The sequence below is a fragment of the Poecilia mexicana genome, unplaced genomic scaffold (genome assembly GCF_051168715.1).
Source record: "Poecilia mexicana isolate PSO_F unplaced genomic scaffold, ASM5116871v1 scaffold_4, whole genome shotgun sequence".
NCBI lineage: Eukaryota > Metazoa > Chordata > Actinopteri > Cyprinodontiformes > Poeciliidae > Poecilia > Poecilia mexicana.
This window is the reverse complement of record NW_028263373.1, coordinates 4,146,059-4,159,885: the sequence shown is the minus strand read 5'-3', so window position 1 is coordinate 4,159,885 and position 13,827 is coordinate 4,146,059. Positions and strand designations below refer to the sequence as shown.

General features: G+C 39.5%; 1 protein-coding gene across 1 annotated transcript in view; it reads left to right on the top strand.

Annotated features, from left to right (window-relative positions):
• The window catches only part of ror1 (receptor tyrosine kinase-like orphan receptor 1), a 139,634-nt gene extending 129,993 nt beyond the window's left edge, over nt 1–9,641 (top strand). The window contains exons 9-12 of the mRNA XM_088004827.1: nt 3,809–3,988; nt 4,361–4,588; nt 4,864–5,228; nt 5,581–9,641. Of these exons, the coding sequence (XP_087860953.1) occupies nt 3,809–3,988; nt 4,361–4,588; nt 4,864–5,228; nt 5,581–6,277 (1,470 nt within the window). The 3' untranslated portion in view covers nt 6,278–9,641. The remainder of the gene's footprint in view (nt 1–3,808; nt 3,989–4,360; nt 4,589–4,863; nt 5,229–5,580) is intronic.
• The last annotated feature ends 4,186 nt before the right edge of the window (nt 9,642–13,827 follow it).

The window sequence follows — 13,827 nt, the reverse complement described above, 5'->3', positions numbered from 1 at the left end:
TCAAAGGAAAGGAAGTATTTTATTTGTTGTGACAAGTTTGCATTTGATAAGCTATCCAGTTCAGATTCTACAATTTTTACAAGTATGTTGACACCTTTATCAGTTGGTTAACATTTTGAAATTTATGAGGTCTGCAAGTTTTTTAAAGCTGCAAATATCCTCATACAGTGCTTTGTAAGACAATTCATTCACTCATTAAATCCAATATGTTTTATTGGAATTTTATGTAATAGACCAACAGAAAGTAGTGCATAATTGTGTGAACCAGGTTATGAATGCTTTTGCAGGGGAATCTCCTAGTACTATTTCCAATTAAACCTCTTTTGTTTTATTTAAGTCATTATTTGAAACTGCAACTGTGCTGCTCATCAGGCTTCTTTGTTTTTCAGGGTCATGAAGGGGCCATACCCTCTAATGATTCTTTTAGACACACATGTTTTACACACACACTCACAGTCACACACACAAACCTGTGGTGGTGTGAAGAGGATCTGAGGCTTTGGGTGTGGGAGTAAAGAAGGGGTGAAACAAACCCATAACTGAAAACATCTGCTTTTCTCCTAATATTCAGCACATAATCACACCCCCCTCAGAGCTCACGCTGACCTGTGTGTGTGTAAGTGTGTGTGTGTGTGTGTGTGTGTGTGTGCGTGTGTGTGTGTGTGTGTGTGTGTGTGTGTCGCGCTTACAGAGGAATTTCATTATTCAACTCAGAGTTCCTGGAATCTAAAAATCTCTGCCAACCTTCGCTCACTTTGCATCTTTTCTCAGATCTAACCTTGCGCACCCCAGAGGAGCTCTGTCTCGTACACACACGCACACGCACGCACACACACACACACACACACACACACACGCAATTTACCCTCACTGCATTTCATTAATGTCCATACTAACACACATATAGAAATAAGAATAACATAAACCTGCTATTGCTGAGTTTTATAGGTTGTCCCACATTTTTTTCAAACTATAACTGTAGTTGACCTCATCTTGTGTGATTTCTGTGATACAAATATGACATAATTATTACATTATTCATTGACCATTCATGATGAATGTTCTGGCTATAGATGATCTGGTCAAAGTGCATAATGATGGCTGTTTTCAAAACAACACATTGACTAATTAAACGTATTACCAAAAGGAGATGAGACTCTTGCCATTGTTTCCATGTTTTTGTATTGTGCTTGTAAATACCAACAGCAATACATATTAAAACTAGAAAATTCCACAGAAATTTTAAGGGGCATGCCAAAGTGTGCCCGTCGGTTTTTAATCAAGCGTTCTGATGCAAAAAATTAGCATTAATGCTAAAGAAAGCTTCAATGTAGTCAATAACCTGTGGAGAGTCAGAAGCATGTGGACTAAGCTGTACTTGTACCATTCAGTATGTTGCATACGGTAAAATTAGCCAAAATGCTAATAATAGCATGAATGGTATCAGTAGAATGTGGGGTATCACCACCATGATGTCACCCATTGACTCAGTCCAATCAGTATTCTAAACATGGCTAATAAGTAAATAAATTGGCTAAAAGCTTATTTTAGTTAAAATGCTAATGCGTGCAAGGAAGTGCACTAGTGGGTGGCAGTGAAATGCTAATGTTTGTGCTGATGTTAATGAACTGCCTTGCTGCAAACATAAAAGAAGAAGAATATTTTTGCACCGCCTGCGTCGGTGCACTGACGTGAGGGGAGTATGCAGGCTTTTATTTTGAAACTTTCAGTAAGCTTCATTTGAAATGGCAACACTAATCCCATGTGTAACAGTGGTTTGGTTAAAACGGTTTTCTAACACAAAAAAGAGCAATTACATGATGTAAAAATTGTCAAGGCTTTTATTTTGAAAATTTTCAATAAGCTTCATTTGAAATGGTCACACTAATTTCATGTGTAATAGTGATCAGGTTAAATCAGTTATATGATGCTCAAAGCACAAGTAGTTCAGAATACCAGCCAACTCCTCCTCTGTAATAATTGAGTGTTCCGCCATGTTGTAGTTCTGACATGCTGCTCAGGCCTCTGTTTTAACTGAGTCTTTGCCATAGATAGAACTACAGTTATGGCAGTTCCTTTCTCTGGATTCTGTTGCTATAGCGATTGGCCCTCAGCCAACTGCTGTGGGTGTGAGACAGAAAGCTGGGGAAGGATTTCTATCTTTGAGACAACCATGAAATGCTAATGTTAATGAACTGCCTTGCTGCGCAAGGCAGTTCACTATCCTGAGAAAAAAAAACATTAAAAAAAAGATTTTCATTTTTGCATCGCCTACGGCGATGCACTTTTGTCAGTGCAATTTTCAGAGTTTTATTTTGAAACTTTCAGTAAACTTAATTTTCATAACCACACTAATCCAATGTGTAACAGTGGTTTGGTTAATCTACCTGTATAATGCCCAAAACAGGAAGTAGTTCGAACTGCCAGCTGAGGCCTCCTCTGTAATAATTGAGTGTTCCGCCATGTTGTAGTTCTGACCTTCTGCTCTGCCCTCTGTATTAAAGTGTTCCGCCATATTTAGAACTACAGAGTCTTTGTAGTCCAACCAGCAGTTCTCCCTATCTCTGCATTCTGTTGCTATGGTGATGAAACTGCCCTGCGTGTGTGTCAGAGACTTTATCTATCTTTATGAGACACCCAGTCAGTTTTAATGAAAAAAGCAGTCCGAACAACTGCTTCCCGTTCGGGATCCGTAAGCCCGATCCAAAAACCGTTTGAAGCATATGAGAGGGCTATTTGTCGTCTCATTTAGTACCGCGATTCATATCTGTAGCTCAATCACAGTAATTGCAGTGATGAGAGAAAAATGGTGTGCGTTGAGCTCAGAGATTTTTCAGAAATATATGTAAAACACTGGGGAGGAACGTCAGTTACCCTGTCCCAAAACTTTGCTCTGAAGCACCTGGACCGAAAACCGTAAGCCCTAGGGAAATTTTGAAAACATTTTACCGGAGCAGGCATACGTATCAATGTCATGACCAACTTTCATACCAATAGAGCAATTTTTGCACCCATGAGAGCAATTTCAAAATTATTTTGGGGTCAAAATTCCACTCTTTTTCTCACTCTAAAAAGCGGCAGTTGGTTTCAGTTACACTCTAAGGTTTCGGCAGTTGGAAATTTCGCTCGTTTTTCGCTTTTTACGTCGCCGTCGTAACTCCGATCCCCAATAAAAATAATAGCTCCAATGCCGGGATCGAGACACACGTTTTGATACCACTTTTGTGGGTGGGCACGCAGCGGTACGAGCCGCATTAACGGTAATGGAAGAAGTTGTTATAATAATAATAATATCCAGGCGTTCTATTGGGTGTAGATTAATAGGTGCCTGCCATGCAATGCATGGAGGCAGTGACTGACCTGCTTCGCAGGTCAGTCACTGCTCTCCCTATGCATTGCTATGGCATGCCCCAATAAGAATGTGGCACACAAAGCCCTCCTGCACAATTAACCTAACAGTGTTTTCTGTTATTTCTGCTGTGGATTTTTTTTAAGTAAACTGACTTGAGAGTTAATTTTCCCCAAATGCTGCTTAAGCTGAGAGCCAAATCACATTTTTCATCACAGGAAATGTGGCTGGATTTCAAAAATGTCCCTCGCCGCTTTCACAAAACTGTAAGAGGAATTATTGGGTGGTGATGTAATGGACTTGAGCAATTATAAATTGCCTGGGAGATTTATTTTCCTCCTCTTAATTTTACACCTTCGGCTTTGGTGTAACTGGGCTGTCAGAATCCGAAAATAATGACCTGGTTTTTCTGCCACCTTTGCGCAACTCGTTGATTTTAACTTCCGCTTGTCTTCACAGAGTAAAGCCAAAGAGCTTCCCCTGTCAGCGGTGCGTTTCATGGAGGAGCTTGGGGAATGCACGTTGGGGAAGATCTACAAGGGTCATCTGTACCTGCCAGGCATGGACCAGGCACAGCTGGTGGCCATTAAGACCCTGAAGGATATTTCCACCGCCCAGCACTGGACAGACTTCCAACAGGTGAATAACTGTCCTCAGTGATTTTTCACTTTAGTGTACATGTTATCCTTTCTAGTTAACTTATCCATTGAAAGTAGTTTCAATTTTATTTATATATCTATTTTGCAATACCTCTATTAATTTCTATTTATAAATTAAAGGAATACTTCATACTGCTTAAAATCACTAATGAAAAGACAACTTCACTTGAAAAAGTTTTCAAACTAAAGGTTGACTGGGTGATGCGCCTGCTTTTAAAGAAAACTTGGTCCAGCAAGCTGTGGTATATCTCAATTTGAAACAAATGACCAACTATTAGGTACAAATGTCCTGACACAGATTTAAAAAAGAAAAATTCAGTCAATTTTATCACTCGTCTGTCTTCTGTTGCAGGAGGCCACCGTGCTGACGGAGCTTCAGCACCCAAACGTGGTCTGTTTGCTCGGTGTGGTTACCCAGGAGCAGCCAGCCTGCATGCTGTTCGAGTTCCTGCCACAAGGGGACCTCCACGAGTTTCTGATCATGCGTTCGCCGCACTCTGACGTCGGCTGCAGCAGTGATGAGGACGGCACTGTAAAATCCAGCCTGGATCATGGAGACTTTCTGCATATGGCCATACAGGTGGATTTAAATGACACATTCAAATATGCGTGTTTTTTATTATTTTTGCATGCCTGGAGTCATTCTTAAACTTAATGGCAAACACAACATGATACAGGCAATTAAAACTTGATAAAACTTTCCCTTGTTTTTGAATGTAATTTCTGTATGAATTCAAAAATGTTATTTCGACTTTCACCACAGTTTGTTTTTTCTTCCCTTCACATTTCACATGTTAAAGGCAATAACTGTGTGGCAAATAAATGGATAACTACCTACACTTTTTCTTTAATTAGGTTTCTGCAGGGATGGAATATCTAGCCAGTCACTTCTACATCCATAAAGACCTCGCAGCCAGGAACATTTTAGTCGGTGAGCAGCTCCATGTGAAGATTTCTGACCTGGGTCTCTCCAGAGAGATCTACTCCTCCGACTACTACTGCATCCGGCCCAAGACTCTGCTGCCCATCCGCTGGATGCCCCCTGAGGCCATCGCCTACGGGAAGTTTACCACGGACTCGGACATCTGGTCGTTTGGGGTGGTGCTGTGGGAGCTCTTCAGCTACGGCCTGCAGCCCTACTACGGCTTCTCCAACCAGGAAGTGATGGAGATGGTGAGAAAGAGGCAGCTGCTGCCCTGCCCTGAGGATTGCCCACCAAGGTGTGTTGCTGCACAGTGTATTATGATGAGATGATATAGCTCTAACTGTTCATTTGGCTCTTACACTGTTTGGAATAGTCTGGAAAAGAAGTTACCAACTCTGGATACGAATGAAAAAGGCTTCGGAATGTAACAAACAATGTAACAAACCCATAAAAAATACTTTGTGATTGTAAAATGAAAAGGTGAAAAGGATCTCAGGCAGTGAACACCGATGCAAACTTTTTCCAATTTTGTGTAAAGACAATATTTAAGATGTCTTTTTCTTTTTTGCACCATAAAAACATCTGTTTAAGTTTTAATGCTGACTGTAGTTACTGGGAAATAACTACCTATTTCTCCCGTTATTCAGGTTTTATGGTTTGATGACGGAATGCTGGCAGGAAGGACCCACACGACGACCGCGCTTCAAAGACATCCACAGCCGCCTGCGAGCGTGGGAGGGGCTGTCCTCCCATGCCAGCTCCAGCACGCCCTCTGGTGGAGGAGGCAACGCCACCACCCAGACAACCTCGCTCAGCGCCAGTCCCGTCAGCAACCTCAGCAACCCCCGCTTTGCCACCGCCGCCGGGTACCTCTACCCCGCCCAGGCCATCCCTGCACCGGGACAGATGGGTCCGATTCCGGCCTGGACGCCGATGGCTGTGCCCCAAACCCATCAGCGCTTCATCCCCGTCAATGGATACCCCATCCCACCGGGGTACGCAGCCTTCCCAGCTCACTTTGCAGCTCCGGCTCCGCCCACTAGAGTAATCCAGCACCACCTGCCGCCTCCTAAGAGCCGCTCGCCCAGCAGTGCCAGCGGCTCCACCAGCACGGGTCACGTCAGCGGGGTGCCTTCCACCACGGGCTCCAACCACGAGGCCAACACGCCGCTGCTGTCTCACTGCGTCATGCCGGGAAACGGCGGAGGGCAGGGCCAGGTTTACGGACAAGTTTCCCAAAAAGGGGTGACGCAGATTGACCACGGTTCGCAAACTGCAGCTCTACTCACTCCGGACTCTGACATGCTGATGTACAATGACTCGGTCATCACCGCAGACCTGTAAACAGGCAGAGGTATGTTCACTCTCTTCCCATACATGAGAAGCTCTGCCTCTCAGCCAGGGAGCGGGAATCACAGTTCATCTTTGGTCAAAGTGAGACCAGGCAGATGCAGACTTGTACACACTGCTGGTTGTGCAGAAACAAAAAAACAAAACAAACAAAAAACTTTGCTGCAACTGCATAAGTATTGCAAACAGATGTCCGACTTTCCTTACTGTTTAATGTGTACTTATTATCATGGCTTAACAATGTTACTATGGTAATCTCTGTAAATACAGTACATAAAAGTGTTGTGTGAATGATGAAAATACGTATAAATATATATTCAAAAGAACTTTTTAAGACGAGCAGTGTGATGGTAAAACGAGAAAAAGTAGCAAGTCCACCCTGCATCCGTTTAAACAGATCTTATTTGACCCTGGCAGTGAGTCTCTGTCTCTCTTAATGGACTGTTTCATACAGAGACATAAACATTCTTGAGACTTCCTTTGGGTGCCTTGCAGCTACGCTCCTGAATACACATACCGACTCAAGAAATAAAATGGTTAGTCAAGCAAGACCGACTGTTGGCTTCCAGTGAGAAGATCAACATGCTGGTTTCCTACTCCACCCTTTGGATTCAGGACTCAAGTGTGTCTGGTTCTGTGCCTTCCTGAGAGCTGGCAGTTCTGCAGTGAAATTTAGATGGCATCCACTGGGATGGAGCTCATGTTTTATTGTCAAGGCCTTTCAACAAAATCACAGAGGGCATCCCATTTAATAACATATCCTAGAAAATGACAGCTGAATGTTTTCTGTTTTAGTTTGTTTATCTGCATTTTCAACATGAATGACACTTTCTCTTTGTAAAAAAAAAAAAAAAAAACATCTTCCCCTCTGCTTAAACTGACCTCAGAGTTGCTCAAAACAAAGAAGTTTGTTGCATCAGGATCCAGATAACATGCATCCTTTACATAGCTAGCAATTTTGTTGTTGGATATAGATTTAAAGGAGGTAGTTTAGTTTTTTTTTTTTAAAAAGCCATTTTTGTCATTTGATTGTAGTCAGAGTCATTGTAGTTTGGAGAATTAGAAAGAAACTCTCATGGAGGAGTCAAACTTCCAGCTAATCAAAATGGGAGCCAGACTGGTCTGAATTTCAACAATCTAAACTCAATTATAACATTTTTGCAACTGATCCAAGACACGTTTTTTTATGACGTTGCTGTTTTCTCAACCAAACAAAAACACTTTATCAGCCTCAGTCAAATTAAATTGTAGTTATGGGAAAAAAATGTTAAGAGAATGTTTAGGACGGAATAGAGAGAGAGAAGATCTATTAGCAACTCTTGGTGGACCAATTTCAACAGCAATGGGATCGTTTAGCAGGCACAGTAGCAGTTAGTGTAATGCAGCTACACATTCAAATTATATCAATCAAATTACATTTTTTGTTAGGAAAATCTGAGATGTAAAAAGACTTTAAGAAAAGAAACTTTTGAAAGTGGTGATTGTTGAATTAGGTGTAATTGTATTTGGCAAAGGGCAGTTTGCTTTCCAAACGCTTTATACTGGTTTGTGTTTTGACCAGTTGGAAGAAATTGTTTTTTGTTGGGGGGTTTTTTGTACTATTTCTTCCAAGTTGGTAAAAGTTGGTGAAGTGAAAACAATGTTGAAGAAAAAAACGACAACAGTTTTAGACCAAAAAACAAAAACAACAACTAGCTTTTATTGTATTTTTACATTTTATTCATAAGGAATGTCTTTGGTATTTCTGAGGGGATTTATTTTTAGAAATCGTTGCAAAATCTCCCATTGAACTAAAAAAGAGAAAAAAATGACACAGTCACAGCCATTTTCCTCGATGTCCCACTTTCACAGGAGTTTGTCTTCAATCTCCTATGAAAGCATACAAGTTGTCTTATGTTGGATGTTTTCTGTTAACTTACCTCCTTAATGAGATTTAGTTTTTCTGTTTTATCAAAATTGAGATTTCTTTGACCACATTAAATAACTTTGAAAACTAAACTATCCCTTTAAACTCTTATTCCAACACAACCATTTAGATATTCCTTTGACTGAACATGTTTTGATGCCTTATTTAAAAAAAGTAAATCATTGCTTTCCAGACTTGTAATTGTGCTTCTTCACTATTATTTTTTACGGTTTGAGACAGGAATTATCATCCAGGATAGTAATGTTGGAAGTTGAATTGTAAAACGCAAAGTGCCTCTACCAGACGACGTCACTTAGTAACATTTTAGGGTCTGCTGTTTATGTGCGAGAAACGATAGTATTGGATGTCATCATGTGTTTGAGAGGGGTTTTCTGGCTCTGAAAGATTTTTTTCATTGATTACATCCATGCACCACATTCTGTTGATCTAGCATTTAGTGTTTTGGCATGCAGGGTAACAAGTAAGTGGCCCAGGAATCGCTGTGGTGGAAAAACAAATCATTTCAAATATGTCAAGTTTTCTCCACATCTGTATTTATTTTCAATGTATTGAAAAATGGCTTAGATTCTCTCTGATATTTTTTTCCAAAATGAAGAAGTGTGTTGTGTAAATGGTGAACTCTGTCCTCTCTTTTTGTTGGGTGGTAATGTCAATCAATTACTAAATATGAAGCCTTTGTTGAATTTTTTAAGGGTTATGATACCTTGAGAAGCAGTTTATCATTGATTGTACTGTCAAAAATCTGTGTATGTTCAGACAGATACACTCAGCTGTGTGTGTGCGCAAATGTGTGTGTCAGACTATCAGTCAGCTGCGTTTGAGAGTTTTAAGTGCAGCACAGGATTTTTTACTAACAAAATAACATTTATATTAATGCAGATGATAAATATTATTCTGTATTTACTTTGAGGTTTATTCGATCCATTCAGTGTCCTCTTACTGCTTTAACGATTTCTACATTATGAATTTCAATAAGAAACAACTGAATTAACTGTCCATAAAAGCATTTTCCACGTTTTGGAAATTTTTAATGTTTTGAAGTACAATTTTATCTCTGTCTAAGAAGTCTGTCTTCTTTTTGTTTTTGTTTTGTTTCTGTTTTGTTTCTAAAGTAGACGGAGCTACCTAAACCTGAGTTTGTTCACTTCCACCACGTAACGGATGTGTGAGTGCAAAAACCACTTGTACACAAGACTGTGAATGTTTATCAAGTCTATTTTTGTTTTGTTTCGTTGGCGAAACCATCATAAATCTGCCTTTTTATTTTTGTCATTTACTTCCAAGAACCAACACAGATTTATAGTCAAATAAGGTTTACTCGCATATTGACCAAGCTAAGCCTTATCTTTGTAATTTGTCTGAATATTTTTGCACAGGTGTTTTTGTATTGCAAAAATCATTATTATTATTAAATGATGTTGGTTAAAGTTCTCTCCGAGTTCTTTGTAAGTGTAATGTAAACACAAATCCACAAGGTGTCAGCAAATTTCCATGTCTATGAATTTTCTTGTTTTTACTGCGGTGGCCATTATTGGACAGGGGGTGGCGCTGTTCAGCTGTTTAAAAAATGTTGGCCTCTGAGCAGCTGGAAATGATATTGGAGCAGAAAGAACGTAACCACATTGGGGGGAAAAAATCTAGTGTAATGTTCTGCTGTGCTTACTCATGCGTGATTTTATTTAATTTTTTTTCTGTTAAAGCTCAGGCAGAGATGCTTTTTATTCGACATGTACACAAAGATTATACGCATTTATTGGTATCCGTTGCAGTGTTAGAATAGAAAATGTTTCACTACAAGTTATTTGTTTATGATTGATGTTACACTCCACAGAACAAAAGTTAAATGTATGTTGTCTAATTCTTGACATGTTTGGCCTCATGTTAGTTTATCACAACTTCTAATTTCCATTCTTTTGTTTATAACAAAAAAACTATACAGAAAGAGGATTAAAAAACAAACAATCCAAAGAACATCTATAAAATTAACTAAAAAAAAAAAAACGGATGGTAAAAAAAAAAAGTACATAAACTTATCTAACTTATCTTATCGGTTTAATATGCTTCAGTCATCCCTTCCCCAGTTTCTCAAATTTATTCAGTTCAAATCTACAGAAAGTGGTTGGCTTTTCCATAGCATAAATATCAGGCACTGCATCGATCCAGATCTCCTTATTTAGTGTTTCTGCCTCAAACAATTTCCTTGATATTCTCTTTTTTCCTACTTCATTGGAAGTTCTGGTATCTTAAACAAGAAACAAATGCATTACCAACTTCTAAGAGAATAGTTCTTAAACAGAATGAAATTTCCCCAAATTCATCTCTTCTACCTCAGCATACACGTGCCAGGCTCCCTGTATCGCCTGAGTGATGAATGTTAAATGGGTGTGTCCCTCTACAAATGTAAATAGTTAGAGCAGACACTCCTTTCTAAGTGGTGACACGCGAGCCTTGAGGGCACAATCTGCTGTAGAACCCCCATTAGGCCCATTGAAGATGGTCTTTAATGTGCTTTATGTAGCAGGAGGATCAACATGCTGAAATATTTCCATAGAGAAAGGATTTATGGGAATAACAGAGTATTAAAGAGAGAGATCAACGTCTAGAAAAATAATTCATACCCCCTTGAACTTATTCACCCCATTACTCTGACACCACAAAATACAATCCAGAGCATCTAATTGTACTTAAATAGTAAGTTACGTCCAATTGTGTGTGATTTAACCTTTATAGATCCAGCTGTCCTGGTAAGACCTCAGACTTCAATAAACAGCATCATGGAGGCCAAGGAACTCGGCAGACAGGTCAGGAATAAAGTTGTAGAAGTATGTAAAATAAACTTAAGATCTCAAATAATATCCCAAATTTTGATCATCTCAAGGAACGGTGTTCAATCTACAGTGTGAAAGTAGAAAGTGTATGGCACAACTGCAAAATGTTCACCTAAACTGGAAGCAGGAGAGTATTAGAGAAGGTGCCATATGGCCCGTAATAACTCTGGAGAGGCTGCTGAGATCCAGAGCTCAGCTGGATGCAGCAACAGTTTGTAGAGTCCTCTTCTGGCATTTATGAGAAAGGGGCAAGAGGAAAGCCACAGTTGAAAGAAAGGAAGATTAATAGAGATAAAAATCTGTTACAGGCTGCACTTGAGGATGAGGGAGAGATTCTTCTTCACGCAAGCTAACAATCTAAATCTAGAAGCAGAGCTGCAATCGAATAGTTTAGATCAAAGTAAAGGTGTGTGTCAGAGTAACCCAGTCAAAGTCCACATCTAAACCCAACTGAGATTTGGATTTTGGTGCGGACTTCTGTAAACAACCTTTAAAAAGATCTCCATCCAGTTTTACTGGTCTTGATCCATTTTTCTGAGAACAATCAGCAAAATGTCAGTGACTAAATGTGCAGGAGATACATCTGACATGCTCCCAAGAATTGAAGGTGTTTCAGCAAAGTATCAACTCGGGTGGAATGATGCTGTGCTCAGCTTGTCTGGGAAGGATGGGGAATGCTGCCACAACAGAAATGGGGTCAGAAAACCATGGAGTTTAACTGTTACCTTTATTAATGTAACGTTAGTAAAAACAAGTTGATCATGTTTTTCTCTTGATGTTACCAGTTAAAGTACCATAGGAACTCATTCAAACTGTGCTTCACTGTATCCATGTCAATCATTTTTTTGGCTTTTTCTTTTTTTTTTTTTTTTTTGTAATGTTTATATTTTTCTGTGTATCTCCAATTTAGGTTCTGCTTCACCTGCAGCACATTCAGTTAACTAGACTCACCTGTTGTTTGTTGTACTGATCATTCCTCCCAACTTCAACACTTTATTTTCTTGTTGCTAGTCATTGCTGGAATCTTCTGTTTTATATTTCCAGTTTTTCCCTGGTTCTGTCTCAAGATTTGGATTTCCTGCTGCCTTCGTTCTTTTGTGTTGTAAGTTTTGTAATTTTTTTATATATTACCGAACTTCACCTTTTACATAATTCTGCCTGGCTCATGCCTGGTGCTCAGTCAAGTCCCAATGACAACACATGACACCATCAACTGAATCCCCAATTAATTACACCTATGAGCCTGTATGAAGACCTTTTGATTTAAAAATAAAGACTTTGAATGCACAACCGGGTGTATTGGTAGCAGGGGGTTGAAATTCAAAGATTCTGTTTCGCTGCAGCCTCGGTCCGGTCAGTTCTGTCAGATGCCTCTAACAAGCCGCTGACTGTTGGGGAACATGAGCTGTTTTTGTCCAAGGGGTTGACAAGCGCTTGACCTACGCTGTCTGCGCTGCCACATAGTGACCTTAGAGAAGGGAGGAGGAGGGGAGAAGTCTGTGAATGATGTGAAGTGAACACCAATGAATAGTTTAATTTACCCGACTATGGACTTTGACAAAGCTCAGGTCCATCATAAAGTCTGTCCTTTCATTTGCCCTTATAAGAGATTTTTGTTTTTCCCATTTGCAAATCATCAAATTAAGTTGTTCATGTCATGAATATTTAAACAGATTATAAAAGTAAAGACAAAAACAAATTTAACTGAACAGTGACTTTACTTGACCTGTCAGTGATGCAGTTATCAAGTAATGTAATCATTTTAATTAGTTATGCTGGAGCAGAGACATTCAAAACATGCAGGACAATGATTCATGTGAATAGAATAAAAACAAAACCCACAAATAGTTCTAACAGTCTTTCCTAAGTCAACTATTCTAATCAACTGGGACTGAAAGATTGGTACTTCAAAAAAGATGTGGGTTAGCCACCATGATATGGTGAATTTCAAACAGACAGATGTTAAATGTTAAAAGAAAATTTTCTTTCATTACTTGCTGGAGAAAATGACCCAAACTGGAAAATAGATTCTTAGATTATTTTGTATACTACTGTATGTGCTGAGCAGGAAACGCACCAAAACACTTCTTATAGTTTCTTCAACTGCACTAGAAATGTTTTCAATGTGTTGATTTAGTAAAGCTGGAATAGAACAGAGGGATTTTTTTTTTCCTGTTTGAAACACACAGAGACCTAATTAGATCTATGTGTCTGCAAACACACAGTCTTATTAAATTAGTTGAGTTAAAGGCTACATTTCACATTCCATGAAGTTAAAGTTCTGTTGTGTCATTAGAGATACACATCTTAGAGCATGGGCCATTTGGTACACACATAACGTGTGTGTTATTTACAGTCTGGGAGTGCATAAATGGCTCCTGGATTAGGTTCAAAAATGGCGCTTGGCAAATAAATCTCCCCTTAAAATGGTGCAAATGCGTATAAAAAAGTATGTTGCAGTCCAAGATAATAAAATAGCAACCATTTGTGCAAAAAATGACATTCTTCCTGCCTAATTACATTATGCTACAAAAATAATAATCAGTAAGTAAATATACTTTTAATCTGCAGTGAAATGAACAGATTTCCACTCCCTCAGTTCTTTTCTCTCCTCCCAGATTCATACCCTCCACGCCTCTCTCCCTGCTCCAGTCAGACTCTATCTAATAATCCATCCAGCTATGCTGTGGAATGGAGGCTAATGCGTTCCATCTGTGTGCGTCAGTGGAGGGGCTCCAAGGGCAAGGAAGGCCTGCCACTCTTTATTCAATCCCCTTTCTCTGCTTCAG